Source organism: Poecilia formosa, unplaced genomic scaffold (genome assembly GCF_000485575.1).
Source record: "Poecilia formosa unplaced genomic scaffold, Poecilia_formosa-5.1.2 Scaffold67, whole genome shotgun sequence".
NCBI classification, from domain to species: domain Eukaryota; kingdom Metazoa; phylum Chordata; class Actinopteri; order Cyprinodontiformes; family Poeciliidae; genus Poecilia; species Poecilia formosa.
This window is the reverse complement of record NW_006800006.1, coordinates 1,294,053-1,310,635: the sequence shown is the minus strand read 5'-3', so window position 1 is coordinate 1,310,635 and position 16,583 is coordinate 1,294,053. Positions and strand designations below refer to the sequence as shown.

The 16,583-nt window shown below is 38.0% G+C and overlaps 1 protein-coding gene across 1 annotated transcript in view; it reads left to right on the top strand.

Annotated features, from left to right (window-relative positions):
- Positions 1-16,583, top strand: part of LOC103140006 (cAMP-specific 3',5'-cyclic phosphodiesterase 4B) — a 68,655-nt gene that overhangs the window by 12,583 nt on the left and 39,489 nt on the right. Inside the window, exons 3-4 of the mRNA XM_007554915.2 lie at positions 6,010-6,121; positions 12,163-12,410. Of these exons, the coding sequence (XP_007554977.1) occupies positions 6,080-6,121; positions 12,163-12,410 (290 nt within the window). The 5' untranslated portion in view covers positions 6,010-6,079. The remainder of the gene's footprint in view (positions 1-6,009; positions 6,122-12,162; positions 12,411-16,583) is intronic.

Sequence of the window (16,583 nt, the reverse complement as noted above, 5' to 3'; positions counted from 1 at the left end):
ATCTGCATAACAGTGAAAATCAATGTTATATCTACGAAAGATATTACCCAGGGGAAGGAGATAAATAATAAAAAGAAGGGGCCCTAAGACAGAGCCCTGGGGAACTCCTGATGTAACAGAGGAAGGCTGGGAAGAAAAGGTTTTGATCCGAACGAACTGAGTGCGGCAGGAAAGATATGATTTAAACCAGTTTAGAGGGGTCTGAGTGATACCAATGGAAGACAGTCTATTAAGTAGGGTGTCATGACAAATAGTGTCAAACGCTGCACTCAAATCAAGTAGGATAAGAATGGACAGCAAGCCAGAGTCAGCTGCCATAAGGAGGTCATTAGTGATTTTTATGAGAGCTGTTTCTGTACTATGGAGGGGACGAAAACCAGACTGAAACAGTTCATAGAGGTTATAGTTGGATAAATAAGTGTGAAGTTGCGATGCTACTATCTTCTCAAGAATTTTAGAGATGAAAGGCAAGTTGGAGATAGGACGGAAATTATTCAGATTGTAGCAATCAGCACCAGGTTTTTTTAAGATAGGAGTTATGGCAGCAATTTTAATGTTGTTGTAATGTTGCTATGAAAACATTAACACATTAGCACTGGAACTAGTTGCATGGAAAAGACCCTCTGTTAATAGTTCTCATTGGTTTTCTACCAAGAATTTAAACATCATTTTTTGGGATTCTTACTTTCCTAAGGTTGAATCCTAAACAGTATGACTACAGGGAGGGTGAAGAATATCGTCTTGACTGGAGCTTGAAACATTTAATTGTATGTTTTGGGTAAGTTCTCGATAAGTGGTCTCTTTGAGGTTCAGAGAACTCCCCTGGTTACCCATTATAAAACTCTAACCCGGCTACACAGCCTTACTTTATTGAGTAATTTGCCCATATATACAGTCAGCAATATAAGTGAGAAGGATGGCATGGGTGGTAAAATGGAAATCAAAGGTTGCTAAGGAATAATTACATAATTCTTTCTATTAAAAAAACACTTTTAGCTACATTTATTTACTTTTTGAACTTTGAATAAACCTTCTACTTTGTGTGCAAGACAGGAAGGCATACTCTTCTCCAAAAAGGCCATTACTGTAATGAACACAATGTGGCCACTCTCCACAACTGAGAAATAATTTTAGATGTTAAGCAAGACCAAGGTGACCAAGCTTTTTATGTAAGAAAATTACCTGGAAAAAGAATACATTTCTGAACTGACAGTAATTATAGTTTGTGACATTTTAATATATAAAATTGTCACCTTCCAAAAATAATGACCTGTCCTTTTTTGCCAAAAGTGATATTTTTTTTTTTTTACCAAAACCATTTATAGGAAAAAATGACTTAGGCCATTATTTTAGGAAGGTGACATCATATAAACTTTAAACAAAGGTGTTCATTTCAATTTTCAGGGTTTGTTTGGAAAATGATCAAGTATTCACTTCCTCTTTCTGTGTTTGGACTTTCACTCTCAGCTAATGTTGACTGCAGTTTTAATACAATGTCACATCCAAGCCCTCCGCCCAATCCTCATTACGGTTTGAATGGCTTAGATCAATATTATAGTAGTTTACATCATAATAGAAGCTAAGAAATTACTTTCTCAGACTGACAGTTCCTGTGGTTAGGTCTTCAGCTCCCACACCCACTTAGTCAAATTGCTGTCCTCTAAATTTGGTTAGGGTTTGAGTAAGATTATTCAGGATGCTGTATATTATGGTATATTTTGTGGTAATGCTGTTTCAAACATTAGAAATGTATTTATCTGGAAATTTGTTTTTGATGCTATGCTGTCATGCTAAGCAAACTCTGTTTACTGTACAGTATGTTAATTTCCTTCTTATTTCAAAAATCCTCCTCCATCTCAATGTAAGCAGTAATAACATTCCTTGTCAAACAGTTTAAAAATATTTTATATGAAATATATGAGTCTTTTTTTCCCCCATCATTCATACTTTAAAACTGAATTCAGATCCACCACATATAACCTGCAGATATACCTACTTATTTTTCAGAGAGGGGTTTATGGTTTATTGAATCCAGAAGTTGACCTGAGAGTTGGATTGCAATGAAATGAAAACAAACAGCTATTGCTTGTTTGATGTAAAACATACTTTTGACATGTCATGTGGTATGGAATTATTGAACAAGCAAGTTGAATTTAAAGATTGAACAATTCCTCCGAACGTCTTCCACCTGATGTGGCTCAGCTGTTCATGTTATTAACCATCAGCAGTTTCAGATCCGAAATAAAGCCAAATACCTGTATGATTTTTCTTTTGCCATCTTAGCTGTTATGCTAGCCAGGTAGAGATGGCTAGCTGTCTACGTCAGCCTGGAGGAAGCAGCTGTAACATTACACACAGCTGTGTGTTTTGGAGGCCGAGAGCAAAATTCTTTAGCTTCCAGCAGATAAATGATCTTTTGCAATTAAACAGCTTCATTTGCAGTCGCAGCAAAAGTCCTACCCCTACATGAACCACAAGGCAGGGCCAGCCAGGCAGGGCTGATGTTGGTGAAACTCAGCTGGGGTCAATACAGACATGGAAAACATTGATACCTTTCTGTCACATTGATTAGTCACTCATGCCTGCCTTGTGGTCATTTTCCGCCGACTCTGGTTGTTCTGTTATTAATGAGGGTACAGTCACTGCCTCCAGAGATGGCTGACCAGTGACAGAAGATTGACTTCAGGCAACACAGACCAGGCTGCGTAAGATGCAGCTCTCTTATCACTGAGGTAGTGTGATTGTTATCGTGAGAAAATGTCATGTCTTATGAAAATGGTTCATTTCTGTCTTCTATTTTTTTTTTCCATCCATGGTTATAGTTATTTTTATTACTTTTCTATTAGAGGGTCATGGCAACCTCAATGATGGCAATTTAAAATTGGCTTTGTCTGAATCAGGACCGACTGCATTTCATTCTTTGGAGTGCATGAATATCCGTTTCAAACTGTATGGATTTGTCATTTGAAGGCTTCCTGCTGTTGTAGAGCTTTTCATTCTTAATTTTATGTCTCTTTGATTCTAAATATTGCATATTACCGTTAAAAAAAAGCTTATGAAAAACTTTTTCTCCCTCATCTTTTCCACATTTTTTCTCTCTACCTTAGTTTTTTTTTACAGAGCTCTCACTTAGAAATCTTTCTTCTGAAAGCTGAACACCCTGCTTGCTTGCTTCATTGCAGATTGCTCTCATTTGCACCACTTTAGACTTCCCTGCCATTTCAGATCTTGCAGATAGATATTGATATCAGATTGTAAGATTCCCTCTACACCGAGGGGTGATGCCTTTTAATTCTTACAAACTCACTCCAACACTTCCAGATAGTAGATCTTAAATACTCTGTAAACACTCTACTTTAATTACAGTGGAATAGACAAAAGTTAGGGATGATAACCCAAATGAGCCTTACTTTAATGAGCGCACCCAAAGCAGGGCACTGCTGATGTGTGTGTGTGGTCTCAGCTACCTTACATTATGTGAAGGAAAACATCTATTACAGTTTTGTAACGGTTTGACCTGGAGATATAGATTCAACTTATTCTGATCACTTTGTAAGATACAAGAAGGGTGCTGGGAAAAGTAGCTGTGCCACACAATTGGAAGGTTTTGGGATCTATTCCAGCATCCTTCCTACCACATGTTAGGGCACTTAGTCCCAGGTTGCCAGCAGATCTGTGTGTCAGTCTATGAATGTTTGTGGGTTTGTTTATTATTACGGGCTGTAGTACGAATCGGTTTTTGTTGGTTAGTTCATGTATTCAGTCCATTAACCCAGTGTTTTTCAACCTTTTTTGAGCCAAGGTACACTGTTTTAATTGAAAAAATCTCGAGGCAAACCACCAACCAAAAATGTAAACAAAGAAATCTGTAGTCGCCTATATTACATATATAGTGATTCTTATCAAAGTGTCTTGAATAGGAATCAAATAAACACAAAAATGTATTTTTTTTTATCACATTTTACATTTCTTATTTCAAGTTGCACGTAACATGTCCACTTCAAAAATACACCTGAACAGTGCCACGACAATGTGGTCTTAAATTTAAAGAAGTTGTAGAAAACTTCATAGTGTTTTACATACTATTTCACAAGCATTCTTTTAACCAGAATACAGAAAATAATTCTTATTCTGAAAGAAACAATAATATTTGGGAAACATTTCACTGTTACAATATGAAGATTTGCATGTACAAAATGTCAATATCTGTATATTTTACCCACCTAGTGTGAAACCTGTGCATATTTGGATGAAAACAGCTGATTTCCTGGCAGAAATTGAAGAAAGACAAAGCTCTTCCTCATCAGCTCTCAGTCTCTCTCTGGTTTTAGTTTTTATAGTAGCCAGGCTTGAGAAGCTCACTTCACACAGACATGTTGTGGGAAATGGACCCATGTTCTTTCCAACTACTGCTGAGCTTCACTGTCTTTTCCATCACTGTCGTNTTGAGAAGCTCACTTCACACAGACATGTTGTGGGAAATGGACCCATGTTCTTTCCAACTACTGCTGAGCTTCACTGTCTTTTCCATCACTGTCGTCACAGTCTTGCTAGATACAATGCTTTCACCATTACCTGTAACATTCATGCATCACTAATTCTCTTGTTTTAATGTAAAATGCTCTGTACCTACTGCCATCTAGCGGTAAGAAAATTACATGATTATGCCGCTAGCCACTACTAACCATGGTTTCGTTCATACCGAGTTTAAGTGCAGCGGCTTTATTTCCCTCCTGTAGTGGCAGATCGACAGACCTCAACTTAAAAGCTGCATCATATGAGTTTGAAAACATTTCTCCGTCGTGCCTGCTGCTAGCATGTGGTTCTAAATGAAAATTAACGCGTTCTTCTTTGATTTACAATCTTGACTTCTAATGATTCACTTCCTGCTAGAGAGACCCCTGGTGGTTGAAGAAAAATACACAGAAAAGCCGCACCAGGCTACAATCTGCATGGTTCAAAGTTTAGGAAAAAAGTAGCAGCTTATAGTCCGGAAAATACGGTACCATAGGTGAAATTGAATAATTTCCACGGCACACTAGTGTGCCGCGGAACAGTGGTTGAAAAACACTGCATTAACCTAAATAAGATGTTTGAGAAAGTGGTCAAACTATTATTTAAAGCTGCAGTATGTAATTTTTAACACATTTTAAAAAAAAGTCGTATGTCATTACAGCATGGTAAAAGACAGATAATCTGAAAAAATCGAGTTCCTCTTCTTCTCCCAGTGCTACGTAGAAACAACCAGTCAGAACCAGGAGGAGGGTCTTGGCGCTGTCAATCATGCTTATGTACAGACTGCTCATCCCTTCTCCCTCAGTGACCTTCATTGATAACGTCTGGATCTATTGGCAGCACTTTCACCTTTTTTGGAAGAGGCGGACGCAATATTAATAAACATGGGATAAAGTTTCTCACTCCAGACCTTTTTCATTTTATCAACAAGAACAAGGACAACAACGTGATCATCGCTTCAGAAGAACAGGCTCAAGGATGTCTGAGTAGGATGGAACCCTCCGCGTATCAGGAGCAAACTATTCCAAGACAAACAAGCTGATAAAACATCGACTGCAGACAGAGCAACTGGTTCCCCTCCTCATCCCCAGAACCAAATGAGGAGAAGCAGCATTCAGCTTCTATGCACCACAAATCTTTAACAAAACTATAAAACAGCTGAAACACTGACTTCCTTTAAATCTCGACTAAGAACCCACCTGTTTAGAGATGTATTTGAAACGTAGTCAATTACAAATTTAACGATGGCACTTGACTTAATGTCATGTTTTGATTGTTGATTCCATGTTGCATGACTTTGTGTTTTTTGTTTATGATGTAAAGCACTTTGAAATGCCTTGCTACTAAAATGTGCTATACAAATAAAATTTGATTGATTGATATGAATTGTGCTTTATAAATAAACTTGGCCTTGCTTTATAACATTAAATATCCAGATACACACAGATTTTGTAACCTTGTGTGTGCCTTCCCTTCTCTGTCTCCCGTTTGCAGGACTGCTGAAGCTTTTCAAAGCTGGACAGAGAAGAGGTGCCAAAGTGAGTCTAATTAAGAGTCTCTCAAGATGAAGAAAAGCAGAAGTGCTCATGGAGTTGTACCCGGCGAGGTAAGTGCCGAATTTTCCAACCGTTCATCTCTTTTTCTGTCCTTGTATTCGTTAGATTTGTGTATTTTTTTCTCATTTCAATTTCTGCCTTTCACCTTTCACCCACTGATGGACACACTTTCTGAAAATGCTACACACCCCTACCCACCCGCTTTGCTCCTGAGCAAGAAGACACAATGTGGTGTAGCAGAAAAACACAGTGGCAGTGCGGCACAACATGTCCAGAAGGTGGTTTGTGACTCATTAACAGATGACTGTATTATTCACAACAGACCGTTATTCAGCAGGACACACTGCGGAGAGGGACACAAGAGGGTGTGTGTGTGTGTACATTCATATTTTAGGATGGAGTGTTATATTTGTGTATAAGCAACTGCACAGTATTCATACTTCTAAATGAGCCAGAGCATGATAAGAGTAAAGACATGCTCTGCAGAAAACATTCAGAGCATAGACTGATTGGAAGTATGGATAAAAGGAAAAAAGGACAAAAATGTGACAGAGAGGGCCATCTGTTTCTCCTCTACACCACTGGTGTTTATTGCTGGGCAGAAAAGCCAGATCGTTTACTTTGACATCCTCCAAATGGAGCTCAGAGGACAGGCCAGACCCTGATGATGAAAGTGTCCCTGCTGCGACTGGCCTCCCTCTGGTCCTCTGGCCACTCATACCACAGCATATATTAATCAATATTTAACAAACAGAGCACAAGAAATTCTTGTTTTTTTTGTTTTTGTTTTTGTTTTGTTTTGTTTTTTACACCTAAAAGAAATGTGAAGAAATTAAAGATATTAAAATAAGGTTGAACTGCAGTTATCCTAATTATCCGCAAGTGATTGATAATAGGATCCTGGAACAGATGGTGACATTAATGTAAAGATCCAATGGGCTCTGCTAACCTCGCAGAGCAAGGTTAGGTTAGACTAAAGGACATGCATCTGCACTGCCTTATGGGCAGTATTATGTGTATTCCAGGCACATAGTGCCGTTTTATAGCACAATTAAGTAACTATATTAACTTCAGTTGTTACAAAAATGCTATATGTATGACTTAAAGGAAAATTTGCTTTCAAATTTGCCTCTATCTCTTTAGAAACTCCTGCTCTTCCTGAAACTCTGTCTTCAGAAAGTCATCACAATGTTTTTTCTTCCATCAACCCTTTCACAACATTTTCATCAGAGTTTCACTGAGAAGTAGCTCCTATAATGAGCTCAGCAGTTGTGCAGTTCCAACAGATGTTTGCTAATTGTTGCTGGCTAGTCTGAAGGAGCTGAGTGAGGAAGTCGCGGGGGGAGGCTGCTCTGTGTGGCAGTGTGGAAACTGCAGTTCAGAGGAGGAGCTGAGCCTCAAAGGCAGAGCTAGGTCCACCCAGGCGTTTTGCATAGCTGAATGGTTGCCATGGAGACTAAAGGATTTCTCAGATATCTATGAAAAATCAAGACAACATTCTAGGTATGCTTTTGATGAGGGAATAACATTATATCATTTCGTAAAGCTCAAAAAAAGTTTAATTTGGATAATACTGCCTCTTTAAAAATAGGCATTTAATAAACTTTTAAAGCCAAAGAACGATAGTGACAGATCGGGTTATGATGTGTGCACTTTTAAAAATCTGTGGCAAACCTTCACACCAGAAACAATTTGTTATGAACTTGTTATGAATTCATTACGTGATCCACCCATCTATAAGCAAGTAAATAGTGAATTAGCAACTGTAGTTCTGATGCATAGAATAACCACAGGAGTCTTTAATTCATGTATAATTAGGGGTGGAAACCAGGTCTCAGATGATGATGAAAATATTTCTCATCACTGCAGCGTTTTCCTCAAGAAGAGCTATTTATTTATTCATTTACAGTTAACTTGATGAACAAGCACTAACATGGCTGTGCACTTCGTCAGTTAATGGCGTGTTGCACCTCCTTGAGTTGAGTGCATCATTAAACCTTGGTGTATAATTTCATTCAAATGTAAATCAGCAGGCTTTATTACTTGAGTTATTTACACGAACAAAATTCTTGAGTTTTCATCTTCCACCTTTCATTGAGATTCTGCTTCTTGAATCTTTAAACCGTGAGTTCAATAATCACCGGAGAGTTCAGTCACCGCGCAGAGCGGGCCTGTTAGATGCTGTCGCACACCTACCTCATTTATGAAAGCTGCTTTCAAAAAGCTTTCCTGGAAGTGCCCCAGAGAACAGCAGACTTTTTTTTTTCTGTACCAAGAAACTCTTTCTATTATCACAGAATATAGCTGTTCCAACTTCCTGCAAGGTTCATTGTTTTCCCACGGCCTTTTATTACACATACTGCAGACTTAAGCTTTTTACTGCAACATAACTGCTGCACAATCTCATATGTTATACAGAACTGTTCACTGGGAGTAAAGCAGCTGAATATTACAATGCAAATTGGACCGAGTAGAGATCATAGAGCATTAGAATCTCATGTCTTGAAATCTGATATTGGTATTAAATAGCTAAAATTATTTAGTAGTGAAACATCAAAAGCCCTGAATTATTGACAAGGGATGGCTACCTTTAATATTCATTTGACAAGAGCCTGGGATCAGTGGTTAGAGTAGTCGTGTCCTGTCAGGCTGCATCTTCAGTGATGCTCTGCTGCAGGCACAATATATCTGGGATAGATGGAGGCAATAAATCAGACAAATTGCTTTCCCTGGAAAGAGCAAGAGAGTCAACAGAGCTGTCCTTACTGCCAATCAGCCCTGAAAAACTATCAGAGTTTATGTTTATTTTATCAGAGACCTTTGCTCTTATTGTCAGGTCTCTGTTTTGCATTTAACAGTCTTATTGATTTTTGGCTTTGTGCATCCCTGCATTCAGTGGTAGTGACTTTTGTTTAGAAGGAGCTTTCAATCTTCAATTGAACTTTTTTTTTAAAACAAAGGAACTTTTGGGTACCACAGTAATTCAGGCTAACAAAACGTAAAAAACGACATGTTAAAACCATTCTAGCTTAAAAAATGTACTGACTGAGCCACCTATGTGAACGCCAAGGACGATGTTAAGGTTACAAGAGTGAGGTGGGACGTGCTTTTAGTTGTATTTTGGGAAAAACTAAGAATACCCGTGTTCTTTTTTGTTTGTTTGTTTGTGTGTGTGTGTGTGTGTGCGTGCGTGCGTGCGTGCGTGCGTGCGTGCGTGTGTTTACAAAGCTTTCACAAATCACAAACCATGTTTTTGATATTCAGTGACTGATGTAGAATGTACCACTCCACAACTGAATGTTTTTTTTATGTTTCTCCAATTTTAATAAATCACCAGAAGAGCATTGAAAATGGTACTTTTTGTGTTTTCAGAGACAAATTAGAGGTTTCACTAACTGATCTACACAACCTTCCCTCATTGTTGAATTAAACCACATAACCTGGCTCCAGGCAATTTAGATTTTCAACAAATTGATCAAATGGAATTTAAACTCGTACAAAAACTGAAAGAGGCCTTTTAGTTTAGCGCTAATGGGAAGCTTGGTAGCAGGTGCTAACTTTACCACCGTAAGTGGGAAAGCTTAACTGTACAATATATTAGTACACAACATACAAGTCTTTCATACTTTGTCTTTCTCTGTCCCCGTTTTGTCTAAAAGTCAGTAGACATCATTTTTTAAAGCAAACACTGTCAACCAGCCAAATTAGAAGTTTGTATTAGACGCCTCTGCCAAACAGGACAACAAGTAGGGCCCTATGATCGATGAGGAAAATGTGGATTGAATTGTGGAACAGAACAAAACAAAATAGAATCTACAACAAAATGTGGAATTTCTCAGAATTTGTTTTTATCGGCTACCAGCATAAGGCGCACACTAGTTACTGTCTGGCGGGGCTCGACTCAGCTCAGCTCTCCTATCCACACAGACAGAAAAAAAACAGTCAGCAATGGCAAGGAAAAACTCACTGAACACCAATGTCCTCCCAAAACATTTTTAAAAAACTAAGCTTAGCACAAGATTCAAGGCTACAGATGGGGAGAAAACTCTGCGCATTCTTGCCACATAGTTTGACTGGAGGTGCAGGAATACGGGACAAAGCATGAGTGCTAAACACAAAAACACTCAGAGTGCAAGTTAGGAAATAAGAATAAACAAAGTCTACTATCCTGCTACTTTTAGGTTCACTCCTTCACCAACACCCTTAGGCTTGGACTTGGTAACCCCGTTCGACGTCAATGTTTCTTCCTTCATCACTGAAAAAAAATCAGATACGGAATATTGTGGTTGGGATATGAACACATTTTCCTTGAAGTGGAGCAGGACATTAAAGCAGACCTGCAGAAACACCTTTTTATTTTTTCTAAATATCTGTCTCTGTCATGTAGAACAGATACTTCAGCATCAGCCATTGGACAGTGACTAAAATATAAAACAGTAATGTTCACCATGGTAATGATGAGATTTGTTCTGTTAATTTACCTCACTTTAAGCTACTCAGTTTTCGGGCATTCACCTGGCATTGATTTATAAACTTTAATATAACATCTGACTGGAACTGATTTGAAAAATCCCCAATCCTAAATGACCAAAGGTAATAAGAGGAAGTAAAGACTTGCAACATCCATGAAATGAAATATTTGTAAGTTCTGAGACCTGGCCAGACTGTAGCTCTCATCTTTTTATTCTCACTTTCTGTCAGATTCAGTCTCTTGCCCACTCATCCTCTTTGTCCACTTGCTTTCACCCCACACACACTGACAACAGACAATTTGTTGCCTGCCTCGTCCACGAGGAATTCCTCCCCCGCCCCCTTCCCGCTTTGTCGTCATGAAGCTTCCACACCTCCCTCCCTCATTTGAAAACTTTTGGCGTGTTTCATTTCCTCTTGCATGTGGTGAACATAAAGTGGAAGGAAATGAGCTGTGCCAGCCCACTCCTGTTTCCCCCAGTGCTTTGGCTTGTTTACAGCCCCGCTGTTCCAGCCCGGCCCTTTGGGCTTCTTGCTTAAACGCTCACATTAAGGGCACGATTTATATCCGGGGCAGCTTCATAAACATGTCAATTGCCAGTTCAGGGGTCAAGTGGATCAAATGAGTCGTTTTTCTTCTCCGAGCTGAAAAGTGATAAAAGACAAGTGTTGCTGCTGCTGTGAACAGGGCAGGCAGATTGTCTGGTTACTGACTAAATCATTTCTCTTCTTTGAGTCTCTGAAAAGATTTTATTTGTTGTGTTAAACATTTGTCCATTCTTCCCCAAAACTTTCTGTGATGCTTACCTTTTGTGTTTAGTTTTCTTATTTCAGTCTGTCTAAGAAGTTGCGATGTAGTAATCGCAACTATTAATGCAAATTCACTCATTGTTCACAAATTGTTCACGGACTTGCAATGTTCACCAGTTATTGTAACTTTTCTGCAAATTTGACTTGAACATTTTCTGTATTTTCTTTATTTCTGACCAATCACCGCAAAACTCGTCTGAATCTTGACCAATTTCCTTAGAACCCATTCTAATTTAACTTCTTGTTTTACGTCGCCTCTTGAAAGCCATATCTGACTCTACAATATCTACAATAACTCTTAAGAATTTTCAATTATTATGATCTAGGATGTTTAATTTCTCTGTGGGTTCTACAAAGTATTTTTGAATACTTGCAAGTACTTGGAAATGTTATTTGCACTTTAAATATTTGTCTCTGTTTCAAGAAGGTTATGGGCAACAATTGAAATATTTTTGTAAGGTCATGTTATGGCAAAAATAAAGCTTAAAAAATATTCAGAACTTTTACCACAACTTTTTGAAAAGAGTACCACAAAATTAGTAATTTTAGGCTGCAACAATCGCAAAAGCACATCGCAACATCATGGACTACCTGTTATTTATCATCTTAACATTCACTATTATTATTGTTATATCAGATCCTATCAGTGTTGTAATTCACTTGTCCTACATGTACAAAAGCGATACATGTATTTCTAGGACATACTCCATTTTAACTTCCTTTTAATAATGTTAATCCTAATATCTAACTGAGTTTTCCTCAATGTTGAACAAAAAGTAAAAGCTATAAAAAAAATCTTTTGCTTCTTTAGGAGAATACAGATCCTCCTGCGGGACAATACTCTGCCGGCAGCACTCTTAGCGTGGAGGTGTGCAAAGTGCACCGCCGCTTTTCTGGTAACCTACAGCTGCCTCCGTTGTCCTGGCGACAGGCAGAAAAGGAGAGGGACCGGGGCAGGCCGCTGACGCCAGAAGAAGATCCCATGACCCGAACAAGACCCACAAGTTTGCCCATCGCCTCCCTACCGCGCATCGACATCACGCAGGCCGACCCTGACAGGTGAGGCACCTTAATGACTAATTGTGTGAACAAACATATCATGTGTGATTTTAATTGTTTCTTATTTAATGGAGTCAATGCAATTGCAAAATTGTGTTTTTTCAACATGTATTTTGACACAGTTTTGTGAATGGAAACACAGCTTGAGATTCCTCCTATTTTATTATCCCTATTATTTCTATAAAATAATCCTGTTGGCATCTTGTATAAAAAGAGGCCATCGTTTTCACAGTGCTTTCTCCCTTTTTCAAAACCATAGAGAAGTGGCGCATCTCATTTTGTTAAATGCAGAAATTGGTCACACAACTCTGCGGTTCTCCTCTTCTGTTACTGCGAAAAGGATTTGGTACGACTGGTTCAGATCAGTCTAACACGCCCCCTAGAGGTAGCTTCTGTAGGGAGGCCATTAGGACAAAAACTTCAACTTTCCTCCTCTTCTGCTCAAATATTTGTCACAAATTGTTTGTAAATTTAAAATTCATGATTCTGTTTCCTTATTCTTGTCTTAGGACTTTAAAAAAAATCAGCAATAAACATAATCTTGATTTATAGTGAAAGATCACAGGGTTTTGCAACATTTTTATTAAAAAAAATAAATAGCACCCAGCAGTGCAAAGAAATGATAAATGTCTGTCTTTAATGCACACTAGTGGAAGATGTTATTCAATGCAGAAAATTGATGTGAAATAGTTTTTTTTAATTATTGCTGAAATGCACTTAAGCAGATGGATCCTTTGTTCTTCGAATTGCTACTTTAAACTTCACAGTGAAGATTTCTCTTCAAAGTCACCCAGTGACCCTTTCATTTGCTGCTTTCATCATTCTGCTGCTCACATTCAATGTCCCACATCAAATGGTTAATTTATCTGCAACTGATCTGCACTGTGGGTGCAACTTGGTGTCTTTCTTTCAAATAGGTTTCTGAACTATTACAACTTTTCCTAAAGACATCAGACTTTTTGACATTTTCTTACTGTTAGTATGTTAAATGATTTTTTGATTTAAATTGGATTTTGATTGCCGAGGTAATGATCTGGTATGAAATTGTCTCTCAAATTGTCCATTCTAACTGAATCACTTACTTACAAACTTATTTACAAACTCCAAATTTCCTGAAGACTAATTTGATCAGTAAAATTCCAACTTCTAAGAGATTTTTTATTTTTATTTTTTTAACTGAGTTGGATTTCAGAGAAAAACTATACTTAATAAAACTGTCTTTTGACTTGGACTTGAACAATCTTTATTTCAGGCTATCAAGGATGAAGTCACTCGGCAAGTAGGTCAGAGATAGCAGCTCTGACAGAGCTGTGAATATTCCCAGTGAAAGGGTGCATTTGATTTATTACCCAGGGACATCTGTGGGCTGTGAGGTGTTAATGATTCATAAAAAACCTGTTCATGTTGGCTGTGACTTCATCGTATTTCTCTCAAGCTTGAACTCTGCATTAAATTCATTTAATGCATGTCATATATGACAGCAGTTTAGAACAGCCTTGTCAGATTTTGAATGAAATATTTACAGCTCTATATAGCGATGAAACAGACTTTGAATGTTGCTAAATTAAAAAAAAAAAGAAAAAAGACAATTTTCTGAAGGCTTGGTCCACAAACCGAAAGCAAACAGTGGTATTTAGTGCCTACTCATGTTTGTTGCTTCAGTTATAAGGTGAAGTTTGTAAAACCTTGTGTAACCCTTTCTTAATTAGTACATAAACCAGGAAAGATAATCTGCACAACTCATGTCAAACTGTTAAAAACTTGTTAAAAAAAAAGGAATCTAAGACCGATTCACACCTGACAGCAACATGAGTCATGAGTGATCTGTTCGTCTCCCTGAAGCGCCAAATACTCAGTCATCGATGAGTTAAGGAGATGCACCCATTTAATTTATTAACACAAATAACAATAACCAATCGTATTGCAGCAACTCAAAGCATTTAGAGATCTAGATGTGATCCCTAAATGATTTATTGAAGCTCATAGAAAAGTAATTTAAGGGGTTTTAGCATGGTTGTCGGTGCCCTATCAACAGAAGAGAAATTATGTTACTAATGCAAATTACAGTTCATTAACATTTAGTCCTGTACATCAGCATTGTAGGTTTGATATATCCTCTAGCCATGTTGTATAATAACTTACCGGTAATCATTTTCAAATTCTTGAATATTGCTTATTTTATTCAATAAAAAAAAACCAAATAATACAACTTGGACGATTTAGGTCTTTGAGTTTTATATAAAGTACAATTTTTGCAAAGCGCTCATCCTTTAAAAACGAAAAAAAAAATCTTTTGGGCCACACCCCAAAAGTTGTGGATCTGAGTGACTGCCCTATGCAAGTCTAGGTTTCAGCAGCAGAATATTAATATTATTGATATCAAGGGTGCCTTAAAACCTCTAATACCAAGTATTTTTTGTCCAGTTTCTAATACAAACATCTCAGTACACCTGACTAAAACGTCTAACTCAGAAGTAACTCATCAGCAAGTTGTAGGAGCTTGTTTTAAGTAAATAATTCCTTAGAATTGATGAAAACTTTCTAATTCCACTGGCAGATAATTTCATTTACAACGAGGGAAAAATGACTTATTAGTGAAATAATCTGACAGTGGAACTATTACTTTTTCATCAATACTTAGGAATTATTGACTTAAAGTAAGCTGTTATGTCTTTCTGAAGAGTCACTTGTTAGTTAGTTGTGCCTCAACTCAAGAAGCAAACTAATTAGCAACATTTCAGCCAAGAAAATTGGCAATGGCCAAAATCCAAATTGGCAGGTCAAGCTTTTGCTGGTCATCAGCAGTCGGCCAAAACACTGCAATCGCTGCAGCTCTAGTAAAAGCTCTTTATGCATTGTGTTTTCTTTTCTGCATAGTAGGTAGACATTTGACGTTTGACTGTTGTTAATCTAGATCAGAAACCCACAGTTCCTCAGAGCTCTCGCTTCAGAAGCAGGTGATGAACAAACTTCTTTGATGTCACTTTGAAATACGTTTGCAAAAGTTGACGCATGATGATGATGATGATGATGATGATGATGATGATTTGTTCTAGTACATTCTGACCTAGAATGATCCCTGACAGAAACCTCAGCCCTCCTCTGTGCCTGGTTAGAGCACACACTGTGGGACCTGAAGTAGCTGCACTAGTGGCTCTGGGTGACGCAGATCACTAATAGACGTTTCAGTCACATCACCCAGAAACAGCTGCCTGCATATCATAACTCAGATCTATGTATGAGCTTTAGATCTATTATGGGAGTTAAACCACTACCATTTTAACAACGGAAACCTTCTTTTACAGCTGCTCTCTTAATACATTGAAACATTCTTGTGATGAACTCTGCTGTTTGAACATGGTTTAAAAGATGTTGCACTTATTTTAATTTTTGGCGTGCAGATGAAGACCCAGGTGCTTTTTCATCCTCCCTAAACTTTTCCAGCAAAATTGAATTGCTCAAAAATGTAAATATAGTTCTGTCGAATGGCTTACCTTTGTTATCTTTGCTTTATGGCAGCTTCAGCTGAGCCTCGGGGCTCCAAAAACATTGTTTCTGTCCAGTCAGATGTGGAAAATGTTCCACAGAGCTTCTGTTTGGCTTATCTGAGTTAACTCTGTGCCCACACGAACGCTCTGGGAGGTGAAAGTGATTTTCTTTCACCACAACACAAATCTAAATAAACATCAGCAAATAAATTAACACATGTTTAAAAAAACAAGTGTACAATTTTTTTTATTTTTTTTATGCTCACACACACAGGCAAAACAATTTTCTCCACATGGAGAAAATTGTTTTGCCTTCATGTACCAGGGCAGCTTTGCTCTACAAAAGACATCTGGAGATGGTTTGCTGATTGCTTGGCTGACTTTATTAAATTAGGGTTGCATCTTCCATCACTGTAGACAGAGTGCATTAATAAAATATGAGCCTGTGTCTGTATGACCTTCAAAGTTTTGCATTTTGTGTGTGTGTGTACAGTAGGAGCGTGTGCTAGTTTCACTTCGTTTTCCATTGTGTTTTAGTTCATTTTCTTGTTTTTGTAGGGAATAACCTAAGGTGTGTGGGTGTGTGTGTGTGTGTGTGTGTGTGTGTGTGTGTGTGTGTTGGTATACGTGGTTTAGCCTGCCTTTTGACCTGAATACGCACTTACGTTACGCGGACCTAAGGGTA